We start from the raw sequence: 16,507 nt of genomic DNA on the forward strand, positions 1-16,507 counted from the left end.
CAGAAACCCGCGTTCCGATTGCATTGCTCCGTTGGCTTAAAGGCGCAGCGCGGCCACGTCTCGGATCAGCGCGGGGCGCGTTATGTAATGGGCACTGAGCCCTGCCGAGACGCTGTCCATTTCAGCACCAAGGCCCGCCCAGCGCTCCTCCCCAGCCACCATCACCTCCCCCCACACATCACCCCCCCCCACCACCCGCACGAACCACTCCTCCTCCACGCCTCATACTCAGCGCTGTTCCTCTGCTCTCTCCCTCACACCACTCACACGACGGGCTCATTTCGCCCGCTTTCCATTGCGAGCAGTCGCACTTTTTGTTTTTACCAAACAAACAAAACAACGGAACCACGGACCCTGTTGGATAAAACACACACACAGCAACAACAACAACACAAGAGCCACGCTTGTCACGTGTGCGAGATGGTGAGATCGAGGATTCGGAGGAAGTCATCTCGAAGGCGCATCACCTGGCTCTTCGCGAGAGGCACCACATCAAGCTCCGCCCGCAGCATCAGCAGCAGCAGCGACGAATCTGCCTCGGCACAGAACCCCCAGAACGCCGCGCGGCTGTAGCCGTAACGGTTCCAACATCGTCCCCCCACCCCCGTTCGCCCCCTCCCCCCCACTTCTCCCCAGCAGCGACGCCTCAAGCATGTCCCTGTTCTGCCAACGATCCGTGGAGGAGTACCAGGTGGTGTCTAGCGTGGTGAGCGGGCCCGGGGGCTTCGGAGGCCGAGGAGGTCGTGGCACGGACTGCAAGAAGAAGAAAAAGCGGCAGCGCTTCGTCGCCAAGAACGGCCGTTGCAACGTGCAGCACGGCAACGTGAGCGGCGAGACGGGCCGATACATCTCCGACATTTTCACCACGCTCGTCGACCTCAAGTGGCGCTGGAACCTGCTCATCTTCATCCTCACCTACACCGTGGCGTGGCTCGTGATGGCCGGATTCTGGTGGCTCATCGCCTACATACGCGGAGACATGGACATCGCGCGCGACGCGGATTACACGCCGTGCGTCGCCAACGTCTACAACTTCCCGTCGGCGTTTCTCTTCTTCATCGAGACGGAGGCGACCATCGGCTACGGCCACCGCTACATCACGGAGCGGTGCCCCGAGGGCATCCTCCTCTTCCTCTTCCAGTCGCTGCTCGGCTCCATCGTGGACGCCTTCCTCGTGGGCTGCATGTTCATCAAGATGTCGCAGCCCAAGAAGCGCGCCGAGACGCTCATGTTCAGCGAGAGCGCGGTCATCTCGATGCGCGACGGGAGACTCTGCCTCATGTTCCGCGTCGGGAACCTGCGCAACAGCCACATGGTGTCGGCGCAGATCCGCTGCAAGCTGCTCAGGGTGAGTCAACACGGCAGCGCGAAGGTTGTTTGAATAGTGAGGGGGACTGGGCGGCGGCGAGGGGAGGGGGGAGGTGGGGCGACACAGTGGACGCTAAACAAACTTTCAACAAATATTGGTGGCCCTCAACGGAATGAGTCGCGATGTGACGTGCCTTTGTCTGTACTGCGTTCTACTGCAGCCCCCAACTCTATGTATACAGGGCACCGACATGTCTTGACTTTGTTCTCTCCGCCTGATGAAGACCGCTTGTGTTACGATCGAAACGTCGTGGGGTTTTTTTTGCTTTTATTTTTTTATTTTCTATTTACGCGACTTTACCGAAAGGACCAAGAATATGTCTTGACATGACTACGAATATAGAAGGGGATGTCTGGTTCCTTCAGTAGGGGGGTTGGGCTCAGCTCGCTCCCGCGCGCCCCTCTCCACCCCCAACGTTGCGGTGCTGGGGCTGAGTCGGTGGCGACTTCCTCTAGCGAGCTCTTGTCGCCTTCGTTTAGAGCGAGCTGGGGGGATACTCTCGCTGGTCGAGGTCATGTCTCTTCCTTCTCTTCTCGGTCGCTGTGCTTCGAGCGCGCAACCCGCAAGCGGTATCGGGTGGGCAAATGGAATTACGGGGTCCAAATCAACCAAATGCGCCTGTAAATTACTGGAATCGCTGTGCGGGCAGGAAATTAGTTTCTACCCTATATGATGATCTCCGTCCAAATGAACGTGGAAATTACACACGCAATCGTGCAGAATTGAGTAACAATCCTACGCGTGCTTTGAGCAGGGCACACACGGAGTGATGTCACTTTTGAGATCCTACCCGAGGCTTTGTTTAAAATGTGCGTGTCGGAACTCGGCTCGAACCAAACATCCGAAGCTTGACGTTTTTTTACTTTCTAATACATTTACCCGCACCCAATATATAGAATAATTAGATTAAAAAAAACTAACATTAGCTGTGATTGAGAGGGTACTCCTCGTGTGTTCTTGTCAAGTTTATGGCAACTAGAGCGTCATTCTAAAATATATATTCGTATTTAACAAGAGACAAAAGGTTAATTAACGTAAACAGCTGTCTATTTGGCAAACTACCCAATCTGCTTTCCTCGCCATGACTGGGCACGGCACTTTGTGTCCTCACGAAGCCATCTTTTCGATTAAACCCATCTCGCGGATTGCACGGTTTGTGTGAAGCCTGGTCTTCTTCGGATGTATTTTTTTTTGGGGGGGGGGCTTATCTTGACGTGACATTGGCATCCCAATCATGTTAAGAGATATATCCGCACAGTGCCTGGGGACAGAAAGTCGGGCTGGCCCTAAAACCGTTCTCGAAAATTATATCTTGCAACGAAAACCAATAGGACACGTATTGCAATTTGACACGCCGGTACATACTCGTGTGTTGTCTCAATTGCATCAGTTTCAGAAAATGTTTTGCATTGTTCGGGGCAGGTGACGCAACTCGTTCCCATGAACGAACACAAAGCAAATGAATCTGCACGCAACACCAATGCCGTACCGGAGCAAGTATCTACGCTGTTTTCTTAGGTTTCTTCGGTAAAGTCACGTAGGTAAAAAAATTAGAATTAATAAAAGTAAAATAAAATAAAAATCACGACGAGGTTTAGCTTTCTTTTTTCACACTTTTGTTATGTAGGCTAGGCGTAGTCACAAACCGAACCTCTCCATAATAAAGGCTCAGTCTTTTGTTATGCAGTCTATTCATAGTCTCAAGCCGCACCTTACCATAATAATAAAAAGTGGGCCATTCCTGCCCCCCCCCCCTCAACCATTATATATACGGAGTGGTATCTCCTGTAATCTCTCATTTACTTGATACAGCTGTTGGGCTGTGACGGTTCCACCTGAAGACGGAAGCTTGTGTTGCCTCCCAAAACGTCGTGATTTTTATTTTATTTTACTTTTATTAATTTAAATTTTTTACCTACGTGACTTTACCGAAAAAAAATCTAAGAATATGAATCCTTGCAGTCACGAAAGCTTCAAATCTAGAATTAATTCCATAGCCGTGTGCCCCATGACGGATAGAATTGTTCGGCCAACGGAGCAATTAGACGCGAAATGCGCGATACATTTAACGATTGATGCCGGCCAAAAGCTTCGGAGGGAATGTCATTTAATTTTCTGCGGGGTATTTGTTTGAGATAATTGTCATCGTGTGGATATTGCTTGGCAATAGCCATTCGGCAGTAAACACATTGTGTGTGTGTGCGTGTCGCCCCCCTGATTTACGGCTGCCAGTACCGCCCCCTCCAACTGCAGTGCTCTCCAGCCCCACCGCGCACCTTCACATCGCCGTGCCGCGGGGCTCGGGGGACCCATAAGTCTTTAGCGAAATGGACGAATGCATCAGTGGCTCATTTATCTCTCCGTAGCCGCCTGCAATGTTCCTCCCGTACGATGGGGGGAGGGGGGGTGGGTTACAAAATTCTGATGACTCGACCGGACCTGGTGGAGCCAGCAAACCCAATTATTGGCTGTCTTCGTGAGGGTGACTCAATGACACCGCTGTTTTGTGTCCATAATGCATTCATCACCTTGCACATGGATCCCTTCAGAGGCTTGCTCTATACCGAATTGGGCCATCCGGAATTTAATTATTAGCATCAGTCACTTGTTCCCCATGCGGTCTACTGCTACTGAAGATGATAATAGGTCAATTGTGGTCACGAGCCACAGGAGATACATTGAAGTGTTCAAGCTAATCTAGATTTGAAGTTTTCGTGACTGCAGGGGTTCATGCTATTTGGTTCTTTCGGTAAAGTCACGTAGGTATCAAATAAAATGAATAGTTCAAGCTAAGTCTAATCGAGTCAAGTTGCATTTTCAAAGTGTTGGCGTACGCCTTGGCAGAACATTTGTAAGTCGTACTAAAATTGTGAACGTCGTGGGTTTTGCTCTCCAACACACACACACACACCGTTTTGCTGAAGTAGTAACGAATTGGCATATTTTGTTTACGTGGCGGGTTTAACGGCACAATTACATTTACGCGATTTCACCCCCAAAAAAACTGTTATCATATTAACATTTGTGAGTTTATATTTCCTCGCTTTAAAGGCAACGAGAGTGAATGCGTCATCTGTGACACACTCTCTGACAGGAACGTGCGACTTGCCTGCAGATGTCAACTGCGCAGTGAGATTGCAGATTTTTTTTTCAAAATCAGGATATTTATTTATCCGGTAGGGCCGGGTAAGAACTTTACAACAACACACAGCTACTTAAACAAGATAGTAGCGCAGAGTACAAGAAAGGTAAACAAATCACTCAAACACATACAAATTCAACTAAGCCATCCCCATCCTACCAGGCAAAGTCCACTGCCCGTGTGAAAGCACTTGACAGCAGGTACCACAAATAAGCACAAGGTGAAAACAGCAGACTTAATTTAAATTTCGATTTAAATTTCGAGGACGGCTGCTTGCGTTGTGGCCGAAACGTCGTGAGAATTGTATTTTATTATGTTTTATTTTATTATTTTATTATTTCCCTTCCACGTGACTTTACCGAAAGAACCAAGAAGACTTAATTTAATTGGCAAAGCCGGCCATATGCTTCGTAACTATTAAAACAAAACAATGCATGCTCGAGGCAAATCCACACTGAACGCAAAATAAAATGTAAAGATTCGCAGAAAACGGCCTTCGTTGCATTCGAGATGTGTGCTGCTAAAAGTTATTGCTGAAGTGTGAAAACTACGAATCGGTGTAACCCTTTCTGACAGCAAAACAGGAGGTGTTAAGATGTTCCAACGCCAAATAGGCACCTTTTGCAAGCAATTGAGTCGGCATGAACCACGTGTGCTTGTGGGGAAACATGAAAACAAACACGCTCTGATGATTTTTTCATTGTCTTTCAAACTGGTTGGCCGACACCAGAGACATTGCGTTTCAAAGACAATGCACACATTATAATAAGAGATGTGTGTTTGCATGTCCGCCACAAGTGCGTGTGGTTAATGCAGACTCGATTCCTTGCAAAAGGTTTCTATTTGGTGTTCGAACATCTTTAACACAGCTGTTGTACTGGCAAACAAGGTCCCATGATATCGCCATTGCTCAGTTCAACTCTTGATACTGGAACCGTTACTCCTTGGAGATCACCAAATTGACAAACTTGGACATCGCGTTTGTGTTTTTTTCTTTTGGGGGGGGGGTGGGGTGGGTGGGGGGTTCTGTTTGGTTACATTACCTCTCCCATCCCCTTTCTCCCATTCTCCCCCCCCTCAACTTAAATTCACTGCCTCCCAATCGTCACTCCCAACGCGGTGGGCCAGCCAGCCCAGGCACCCTCGTTCGACCCCTAATTTCGAGGGTGCGTTACGCACCTAGCTTGTTACAAGTTACCTGTTCATATTCTTAGGTTTTTTCGGTAAAGTCACGTAGGTAAAACATTAAAATTAATAAAAGTAAAATAAAATAAAAATCACGACGTTTCGGAGGCAACACAAGCTTCCGTCTTCAGGTAGAACCGTCACAGCCACGACAGCTGTATCAAGTAAATGAGGTTACCTGTTTTCTTCTTAGGTTTTTTTTTTTTCGGTAAAGTCACGTAGAAAGTAAAATAAAAACAAAAATCACGACGTTTCGGAGGCAACACAAGTCTCCGTCATCAGGTGGGACCGTCACAGCCAGATTAGCTGTATCAAGTGAGGCAATGATTCAAGATGTAATCCCTTAAAAGCGAGTTGAGGGGGGAGGGAGAGGGGGGAGCTCATCAGACTATGGTAGCCAATGAAAGGAACGTATCGGGAGGGAGGGGGGGGCGAGGCCAAAAGGGTGGGCGATGGACGTGGAAGCGCTTGTGCGCAAGCGGCCAATTACTGCACACGCCAACACAATGGAGCGATTGTGCGCAAGCGGCCAGCCACTGCACCCGCCAACACAATGGGCAGAGAGGAGGAGGGGAGGTCTAATACACATGATAGACAATAGAACGAAAATGATGATGGGTACAAACTTAGGGGGAGCTCATCAGACTATGGTAGCCAATGAATGGAACGTATCGGGAGGGAGGGGGGGGCGGGGGGGGCGAGGCCAAAAGGGTGGGCGACGGACGTGGAAGCGCTTGTGCGCAAGCGGCCAATTACTGCACACGCCAACACAATGGAGAGAGAGGTGGAGGGGGGGTCTGATACACATGATAGACAAAAGAACGAAAATGCCCATGTTTAAACCAATGCTGGCTGAACAATGAAGAGAGTACTGTTAAAATAACTGGGGATGTTAACACTCGGTAAAGTACAGTAAAATAGTGCCTGTCAGATAAGATGGTCCAAAAAATTTGTGATTAAGTCTTTTTTGCGTGGTTGATAACATCTTTCCAATGATTACTAAGTTTGTACCCATCATCACGGTTGAAATTATGTCTGTGTTTGTATATTTGTATGGCTTCGTGTACAAACCTTTGATGGTAGCCGGGAGGTTTGCAGAGAACCTTGGTCTCGGAAAAGACAATTTCATGAGAGCCCACCGAGTTGTAGCAATGATCGGCCACGGCAGAAGCCGTGGCCGATCATTGCCGTGGCCGATCATTCTGCCGTGGCCGATCATTGCTACAACTCGGTGGGCTCTCATGAAATTGTCTTTTCCGAGACCAAGGTTCTCTGCAAACCTCCCGGCTACCATCAAAGGTTTGTGCACGAAGCCATACAAATATACAAACACAGACATAATTTCAACCGTGATGATGGGTACAAACTTAGTAATCATTGGAAAGATGTTATCAACCACGCAAAAAAGACTTAATCACAAATTTTTTGGACCATCTTATCTGACAGGCACTATTTTACTGTACTTTACCGAGTGTTAACATCCCCAGTTATTTTAACAGTACTCTCTTCATTGTTCAGCCAGCATTGGTATAAACATGGGCATTTTCGTTCTTTTGTCTATCACGTGTATCAGACCCCCCCTCCCCCTCTCTCTCCATTGTGTTGGCGTGTGCTGTAATTGGCCGCTTGCGCACAAGCGCTTCCACGTCCGTCGCCCACCCTTTTGGCCTCGCCCCCCCCCGCCCCCCCCCCTCCCTCCCGATACGTTCCATTCATTGGCTACCATAGTCTGATGAGCTCCCCCTAAGTTTGTACCCATCATCATTTTCGTTCTTTTGTCTATCATGTGTATTAGACCTCCCCTCCTCCTCTCTGCCCATTGTGTTGGCGGGTGCAGTGGCTGGCCGCTTGCGCACAATCGCTCCATTGTGTTGGCGTGTGCTGTAATTGGCCGCTTGCGCACAAGCGCTTCCACGTCCATCGCCCACCCTTTTGGCCTCGCCCCCCCTCCCTCCCGATACGTTCCTTTCATTGGCTACCATAGTCTGATGAGCTCCCCCCTCCCTCTCCCTCCCCCCTCAACTCGCTTTTAAGGGATTACATCTTGAATCATTGCCTCACTTGATACAGCTAATCTGGCTGTGACGGTCCCACCTGATGACGGAGACTTGTGTTGCCTCCGAAACGTCGTGATTTTTGTTTTTATTTTATTTTACTTTCTACGTGACTTTACCGAAAAAAAACCTAAGAAGATGATTCCTTGCAGTCACGAAAGCTTCAAATCTAGAATTAAGGTTACCTGTTGTTTTACCCTTCCTTTTTAATCCCCACCTGCATTCTGGGTTCTTTAAACGACGACAATAAAAAAAAATTGCTTAACAAAAATAAAAGTTTTTTGTTGCTGGCAAACAAGAAGGCGGGCGGAGAGAACGCGCCCGAGCCCCGCGGAGTCTCCCCTGCGACCGTAACGAGATCCCTGCCGTGTGCGTGTGCGCGCGGGCGGGCGGGCAGTCGCGGCAGACGCCGGAGGGCGAGTTCCTGCCACTGGATCAGCTGGAGCTGGACGTGGGATTCGGCACGGGCGCCGATCAGCTGTTTCTGGTGTCGCCCCTCACCATCTGTCACGTCATCGACACCAACAGCCCCTTCTACGAGCTCTCCTATCGCTCCATGCAGACGGAGCAATTCGAAATCGTCGTCATCCTCGAGGGCATCGTCGAGACGACCGGTGAGAGAGCGCCGTGGCGGAAAACTCGGGGTTGGGCCGCGCCGACGCGGCGTTTTAAACGGCGGACGCGCCGTGTGAGCTCCCTGGTCAAGTCGTTTTCCAGTTGGGCCCCAATGCGTGGATTTTTCTGCAGGACCCCCAATCGGCACCCTAATGCGTGGATTTTTTTCCAGGTCCCCCAATCCGCACCCTAATGCGTGGATTTTTCTCCAGGTCCCCCAATCGGGACCCGAATGCGTGGATTTTTTTCCAGGTCCCCCAATCGGCACCCTAATGTGTGGATTTTTCTCCTGGACCCCCAATCGGCACCCGAATGCGTGGATTTTTTTCCAGGTCCCCCAATCGGCACCCTAATGCGTGGATTTTTCTCCAGAACCCCCAATCGGGACCCGAATGCGTGGATTTTTTTCGAGGTCCCCCAATCGGGATCCTAATACGTGCATTTTTTTTCTCCGGGTCTTCCGGTTTTTCCCTTCGCAGCTAGAAGCGACATGCGTTTACAGTATTTTGCTTCTGTAAATTCCCACGCGATGATAGGCCACTTCGTTGATGTGCTATCATGTGTGGCAAGGTAGCTTCTGAAAAAAATAAATTTGGCTCAATGGGCCTTAACTGCTAAAATAAAAAAAGAGTTGTTCAAGTAGTTTAATTGGCTTTTATTGCAACGTAAAGTAAATGCTCTCCGCCGCCTGGGTTTTATCTCATCTCGACTGTAGCGCAATGTTCTTACACTCTCGTTTTGAAACAGCTGGGCCCGAGCACACAGCACTGGGCCCGAGCACTTGATCGGATGACAGCTACCAGAGCAGAGTTTTGTAACAGAGTAACCTGGCATTGAATTCCATCACACCGTGTTACCATTGTAATGTTCCAAAATAATCATTGGGTGACAGTAGCGATGCAAGGAATCAACAACTGTGTTAATGGGCGACGCACGTCATTTGGCAAACCCCCAAGTCTTTATGAGCGCCAACCCACAATGTCTCATTAGACAGAAAAATGATAGGACTCAAGAGGCACACGAAGGGCTCTCATGAGTCGCATTAGCTGCACGCTGGCTGTGAAGTGTTAGACGTTGTACCTGCACCCGCGCTGAGATGTAAATGACCGATGACGCCCCTCTGAGCGGCAATTTTGGCGGCCCAGCTGCGTCAGAGTGCTGCGTCACGCTCAGGTGTAGGGCAAATCATTCCATTTCGTCATTCGTTCTGTCCTGAAACCTTGCACAGCTATGTCCACGTGTAACCCCAGGATGACGGTCGGTTAGCGTACATCGTACACCACTCTCCCTTGATTGTCTCAAACGAGTGGCTTGTTTGTCAAAAAAAAAAACGTACGTGCTGCCGAGTGCCTACCCACAAACAGAGCCTCACCATCAGTCAGCAAGGGCACTGCATCCGAGCCGCATTACGACCGTTTGGCAGATGAGTAACTGCGGCACTATGTCTCTTTTTCGATTTCCACACCCAAGCGGTAGAGCTCCCTTCTTGTCTCCAAGCGATGCAGAGCGCCGTCCCTGTGTCTTCTCCACAAGAGAGAAACGCGGCTCTCTGTTACATTATCCCTCCGAACCGGGAGCACAGAGCTCATTCAAGACAAAGATCCCCCGTGTAGTTTTAACGGTATGTTGGGGCCGGTCCTGTTAGCGAGCGCTTATGAAGGCCAGCATGGCGCACGAGAGGGGGTGGATGGTCAACACCACACCCGACCGTCTTTGTCTCCCCAGTGGCGATGTTTACACACCGCGCCAGGTACGCATTTGAAACTAAACTAATAACTATTTTTTTTATTTTACCAGGTGAGGCCTAATGAGCTATGCTGTAGCTCTTTATCAGAAGCGACCTGGCCACAAATGATAGCTCAACGAAGTGGTTCATCACGTGGAAATATATCGCAGCCAAACGCTTCACAGCAGCCAAATCTGAACGGACTCTTTGAGGCTGAGTCGACTTGGGCGAGGCCCATGACCGGGCTTCAGACGAATCGTCACCGGCGTTGGCCGTCGGCGTGAATAATCGAACCCCGGTCGCCGGCTATCGTAGCTCGGTGCGCTGAACCGCTGCGCCACCACTCCCCCACCGTGCATTGGTGCTGTCCGCTGCGTCACAACACAGGGGGTGGCAGCAGCAGCGACGAGGCCTGGCCATCCGCAATGCCCTCGCGCTCGGAGCCCGACCCCCAGGTGCCAACGATGATTGACCCCCGCGCGTGTGGAGATGATACGGCTGATCCCACCCCGCTGAGCCTACATTAATTGATGTTAATAATGGGTTAATTTTGACAAGCGTTGTGATTTTAGCAATCCATTAGTTTATTAATAGTCGCGTAGGAAAAAATAAAAAAGGGACCCCACGTAGAGAATCTTAATGAAGGCGTTTGCATTGAAATAGGACGGTGCTATTTTACGCACTTGACGCACGCCATTACGCCAGATACCGGCGCGGTGGTTGATGTTGCTGCGCACGCCGGAGCGATGTTGGGTTTTTGTTTGTTTGTTTGGTAAGCGTGCGCAATCAGCTTTGCGATTTTAGCTCCCTCTCCAGTCAAGCGTCGCACGGTCGCGTTCGCACAACGAGCTCGCCACCTCGGGCTCAATCGCTCGGCCAATTCCGCCCCCACCTCTCCCCACCCACCTCCCATGTCAAGGTGTGACCACCGAGAAGGTTGACAACCTACACACTTTCGATTTAAAGCTTTCGTGACTGCAGGGATTCATCTTCTTGGTTCTTCAGACGCTGTCTTTCCGACAGACCTGTTCTTCGCCTGAGGATGGCTGCTTGCGTTGTGGCCGAAACGTCGTGAGAATTATTTTATTATGTTTAAATTTTATTATTCTATTATTTCCCTTCTACGTGACTTTACCGAAAGAACCGAGAAGATGAACCTACACACTGTAAACCCGATAAAGGAATGATGGAAATATCTAAAAATGTTCTAATCTCACAATTGAAGAGCGGCCAATCACACTGCTGCTGTTGCCGTGTGCGCTGTGCAGCGTCTCTCACGGCCCTTGGGGATAAAAGCCGCCTGCATTGTACCTTGGTAGAGTGCAAAGCTGTTTCACGCATAGCTGCGATTTTACATATATATTTAAATAATATTTTTTTAAGCGCAGTTTTTTTTGCGTACCATTTTATTTACCAGTTCTTTTTCCGAGGATACCTGGCCACACATGAATACTCTTAGTTCTTTCGGTAAAGTCACGTAGGTAAAAAATTTAATTAAAATTAATAAGAAATAAAAATAAAATAATAAAATCACGACGTTTCGGAGGCAACACACGTCTCCGTCATCAGGTGGGACCGTCACAGCCAGATTTGCTGCATCAAGACTTGTGTTGCCTCCGAAACGTCGTGATTTTATTATTTTATTTATATTTTTTTATTAATTTTAATTTCATTTTTTACCTACGTGACTTTACCGAAAGAACTCAGAATAGGAATCCTTGCAGTCACGAAAGCTTCGAATCTAGAATTAAACACACATGAATACTCATCGCAGTGGCTCATATCATCACACGTGGGAATTTAGGGGAGCAGGGAAGTCATGTAAACGCGTGTTTCTAAAAGTGGAGGGCAAAACTGGAGGAACCCGGAGAAAAATCCACGCGACCACTAGGAGAGAACTTGCGGATTTCCAGTTATACAACAGGCATCGTCAGGCTCGGGATTGAGTCCACGATCTCCTGCGTACCAGGCGAGGGAGATAACACCCAGTTGCTGAGCACAGGCCCAAAACATTAAGCGACCAGCAACAAACAGCACCGTCAAATTTGTTAAATATGTACGCATTAATCTTGATTTGGAGCTTTCGTGACTGCAGGAATCCATACCCTTTGCTTCTTTCGGTTATTTTATACCTACGTGACTTTACCGAAAGAACCAAAGAGTATGTACGCATTGTGGGTGAGGATGAGCAGTGTGCAATGCATTTCTCCAAGTGGGCAAAGATCATTGCGAGACCTTTGGAAAAAGAGATGGGGGGAATTCCCAGGTGTAGCAGTGTGAGGGAAAGAAGCAGAAAGTGAAGCGTTGTGACCTGAAGTGCAGTGACCCCCAAAACACAACGGGTTTGTCCTTATTCTTGGGTCTTTCGGTAAAGTCACGAAGATAGGTTCAAAGAAAATATTATTCAAGGAACATATTATTTGAACCTATCTCCGTGACTTTACCGAAAGACCCAAGAAAATCAATTCCTGCAGTCACGAAAGCTTCAAGTCACGGGTTTGTCCTTATCGTGTGACTCGCCAAGCGTTTTCGGCTCCCAGAATCGGAATCTTTATTTCGGCTGCAGGAGGAACCCGATGAGCTGTGAAGCTCTTCGTGTTTTTTTCCCCACAGATGTCCAGCATGGGCATCTGCCCACCTGTAATGCAACCGCTTCAGAGGTGGCAGGCTTTTCGATTTAAAGCATTCGTGACTGCAGGGATTCATCTTCTTGGTTCTTTCGGTAAAGTCACAGAAGGGAAATAATAAAATAATAAAATAAAACATAATAAAATAATTCTCACGACGTTTCGGCCACAACGCAAGCAGCCGTCCTCAGGTGAAGAACAGGTCTGTCGGAACAGGTCTGTCTTCCCGACAGACCTGTTCTTCACCTGAGGACGGCTGCTTGCGTTATGGCCGAAACGTCGTGAGAATTATTTTATTATGTTTTATATTTTTTATTTTATTATTTCCCTTCTACGTGACTTTACCGAAAGAACCAAGAAGAGGTGGCAGGCTCTTATATTGTGCAAAAGCCCTCCACGTGCGTGGAAGTCCCAACCGGCATGGATGTGTACTCGAGTACCTTGTAGACCAGTCTTTATATTTGTACGTTTGTGTGATTTCTTCCCTTTAAAATGCAACTTTTTTTCCCCCCCCTTGAGAAATCCAGTTTCAACCCACGAGGTAATTCACGTAGGAAGCAATTGGCTACTCGTTGACTTTGGTGACAAAAAACGAGCCTTGCGACTCGAAGTGCCTCTCCAAGATCACGACCATCAGTAACGGCAGGAGCTTGTCTGTGGTGGTGAGATGTTAACTACCTTGCCTGGGTTTGATCCTGACCCTGACGCCTGCTGTATATTTGGAGGTTGCATGTTCTCCCCGCAAGGTGGCGTGGATTTTTCTCCGGGTGTTCCGGTTTTTCCCTCCACATTTAGAATCAACATCACGCGTTTAGAGTATGTGTCTGCTATACATTTCCACGTGATGAGCCACTTCATGGGGCTATCATTTGTGGCCAGGTCGCTTCTGAAAAAAGTTATCTAGCTCACTGGGCCTTACCTGGTAACCATAAATAATAAATAATAAAATCTTCCCCATCTTCCTCTGTTACCTTGCCTTCCTCACTTACACGAAGCAATTTTTATTCCTTTTGGCTCTTTCAACATCGCAATCCTTGGCCTTCTTTTCCAGTCACAACCTCCTCCTGTGGTGCCTTTGTTAATTTAAAAGTCCCCTCTTGGAATGCGTCCAATACAGTTCTCCTCTCTCCTTCCAGTGACTTCCATTCTCCTTTCTCCTCCGTTGGTGCTTTGCGATGTTCCTCCATTGGTCTTCTTCTCTGTCCGTGCCTCGCTCTCTGCATCCTCCTCCAATATCCACGTCTCCAAACGCTTCCAACGTCTCGCCGCGTCTTTTGTCAGTCGCCACGTTTTTCGCTCCGTGCAGAGCTACACTTCCACACCACTTTTTCATCTTGTCCTTCTCCTTAATCATCTTCTTATTCATCTTCTCCATTTCACTCGTCGTTCTCGTCAGCAACTATTTCTTCCTCCTGAATGCCTCTTACTCCACCGCCAATCCTCAATCTTTGTTGTCTGCGACACGCCAATCCATCTTCCACGGATCAATGCGCACAGAACCTCAATGTCTTCACCCATTCTACCAAATGTCCGTCAATCTTGACATTCAAGCTTCCTCCTCCTTTCCTCGACAATCTCTTAACGTCTGTCCTGTCTACATTGAGCATTGTACGCATCTTGATTTGCCGTGTTGATTAACTCACTCGTCAGCCAATCAGCACGGTTAGTTACGTACGGTGCGAAAGAAGATCAACACACATACATACGTGCCTGCCCCCATCCCTTGAAAATCTGCAAACCTGTCAATGATAACCTTCTCATAGTCCACGACACACACACACAACGCCTGGCCATGTTCTATGCGCCATTCACAAAGCATTCTCATCGCATCTCGTGTCCCGCACCTTTTCATGAAACCGAATTTGTTTCTTACGATAAATACATTTGAACTTTGCTTGTAATGAGAATAGGTTTTCCCTCTTTTTTTTCTGGCAACAAAACAGGTGTTAAGATGTTAAAACACCAAACTGAAACCTTTAACAAGGAATCATGCCTGCATTAACCACAATGCTTGTGGTCAGAATGCAAACAAAAATCTCTGACAATATATGCATTGTCTTTGAAACTGATTGGTCCACACCAGAGACAGCTTTCTTTTGAGCCTCATCTCAAACGGTGTTAGACCAGAGGATGCCAAAAGGCGTTTTTTTTGTTGCATTCTGACCACAAGCATTGAGGTTAATGCAGACATGATTCCTTGTTAAAAGGTTTCAGTTTGGTGTTTTAACATCTCAACACTTGTTTTGTTGCCAGAAAAAAGGGCGAAAGCCTATTATCATATTTTGGCACTGGCAAAGGAGGTCCCATGATGTGTTTGCTTGTAATCTTCTTGTAAGTCCTCCTAGCACGACCTCGGGTGCACATGAAGCAAGTCCTAATTCTCCCACTCTCCCCACTGAATTCGGCTTCTCTGTCAAAGGTACCATGACTGCTTTTTGTAAAGCCTTCCGGTCATTCACCTTGCCCGTACATGCGGTCGAAGCTAAAGGTGAGATGCAGTAGACGCTGGATATAAGCAACAGCACCCCCTTACATTAGACCAGTGGTGGTGGGGCATGCAAAGGGCAACAATGCCCGATCCAAGCAAAAACTACTTTCAACGTAATCACGCAGCCGGACTTGCTCGCGACGGGCCGTGCTCGCGTCCGGCTTCTCCTGCGCATCGACGTTCGCGGTCGACGCGTCGACGTCCGTGTGCCTCCCGCGTGCAAATTAAAGCCGTGCAGCCGCTGTCGCGTAGGCATGACGTGCCAGGCGCGCACCTCCTACACGGAGGACGAGGTGCTCTGGGGCCACCGCTTCCTGCCCGTCATGTCGCTCGAGGACGGCTTCTTCCGCGTCGACTACTCGCAGTTCCACAGCACCTTCGAGGTGCCCACGGCGCCGCAGAGCATCAAGGAGCAGGAGGAGGCCACCTCGCTGCTGCAGTCGCCGCTGTCGCCGCAGCGCGCCCTGCTCGCCGAGAACCGCAGGAAAGACTCGGGCGGCTTGGACTGCCAGGACGGCGGCCCCGGCGAGGCGGCGGCTCCCGCGGCCGCGGCGCGTCTGCCGTCCAAGCTGCAGAGGATGAGCGCGGGGGGCGGCGACGTCCAGAGCAGGCGGCTGCTGCGCATGAGCTCCACCATCAGCGAGACGGTGTCGAGCGCCGGCATCGGCTTCGGCATGGGCAGCGACAGCATGGGCGAGATCCCGCTCAAGATGAAGCGCATGGGCTCGGAGCCCGAGGAGCGCTTCCCGCTCAGAACCTTCAAGATGAACTCGGACGCGGGCGTGCAGAGGAGCCCGGCGGTGGGCGGCAGGTCCGAGTTGCCGGCCAAGCTGCAGCGGATGAACACGTGCATCAGTTTCCGAGCTCCCGAGGAGATCCTGCCGGCCAAGCTGCGCAAGATGAACGGATAGGCGCTGGCGCGGGCACGGGAAGACGGGGGTTGGGGGGGGGCGGTGGCTCTGGTGCTGCTGCTGCTGCTGCTTTGTGAACCCGCGTTGGCGTGATGGAAAGCACGGGGCGGGCAGCAGGAGCCGGGCGACGGGAGAGGTGGAGAGTTGGTGGCTTCTGAGAGCGTTGGTGGCGCTGGCGCTCCTCCGACTTCTCGAGCCGAAAACTCCCCCTTTAGCTGCAGTACGAGGCATCGGCTGTTTTTTTGTTGTTGTTGTTGTTGCCGTTTTAATTGCGACTCAACGCGAGCCCGCTGCGAAACGCCAATATGGGTGGGGGTGGGGAGGGGAAACAGAAATACCGCGAACAGCAACGGGACTTCGGCCGTTTCGAATCCACACTCTGCTGCTGCT

The 16,507-nt window shown here is 49.6% G+C and overlaps 1 protein-coding gene across 1 annotated transcript; it reads left to right on the top strand.

The window, feature by feature from the left end:
- Positions 1-387: 387 nt before the first annotated feature.
- LOC144953261 (G protein-activated inward rectifier potassium channel 1-like) lies at positions 388-16,117 on the top strand. Its single transcript, XM_078883866.1, has 3 exons — positions 388-1,348; positions 8,148-8,364; positions 15,459-16,117. Exons 1-3 carry the CDS (start codon positions 653-655, stop codon positions 16,115-16,117), a joined length of 1,572 nt encoding a protein of 523 aa, XP_078739992.1. The 5' UTR covers positions 388-652.
- The last annotated feature ends 390 nt before the right edge of the window (positions 16,118-16,507 follow it).

This window comes from Lampetra fluviatilis, chromosome 1 (genome assembly GCF_964198595.1).
Source record: "Lampetra fluviatilis chromosome 1, kcLamFluv1.1, whole genome shotgun sequence".
Classification (NCBI taxonomy): domain Eukaryota; kingdom Metazoa; phylum Chordata; class Hyperoartia; order Petromyzontiformes; family Petromyzontidae; genus Lampetra; species Lampetra fluviatilis.

What these genes read in the sequence shown, in the direction of transcription:
- LOC144953261 (XM_078883866.1), top strand. Translation starts at nt 653, where the DNA reads ATGTCCCTGTTCTGCCAACGATCCGTGGAGGAGTACCAGGTGGTGTCT. An exon ending in TCCGCTGCAAGCTGCTCAGG is followed by an intron (nt 1,349 to 8,147) that starts GTGAGTCAACAC and finishes GCGGGCGGGCAG; the next exon opens with TCGCGGCAGACGCCGGAGGG. An exon ending in GGGCATCGTCGAGACGACCG is followed by an intron (nt 8,365 to 15,458) that starts GTGAGAGAGCGC and finishes GCTGTCGCGTAG; the next exon opens with GCATGACGTGCCAGGCGCGC.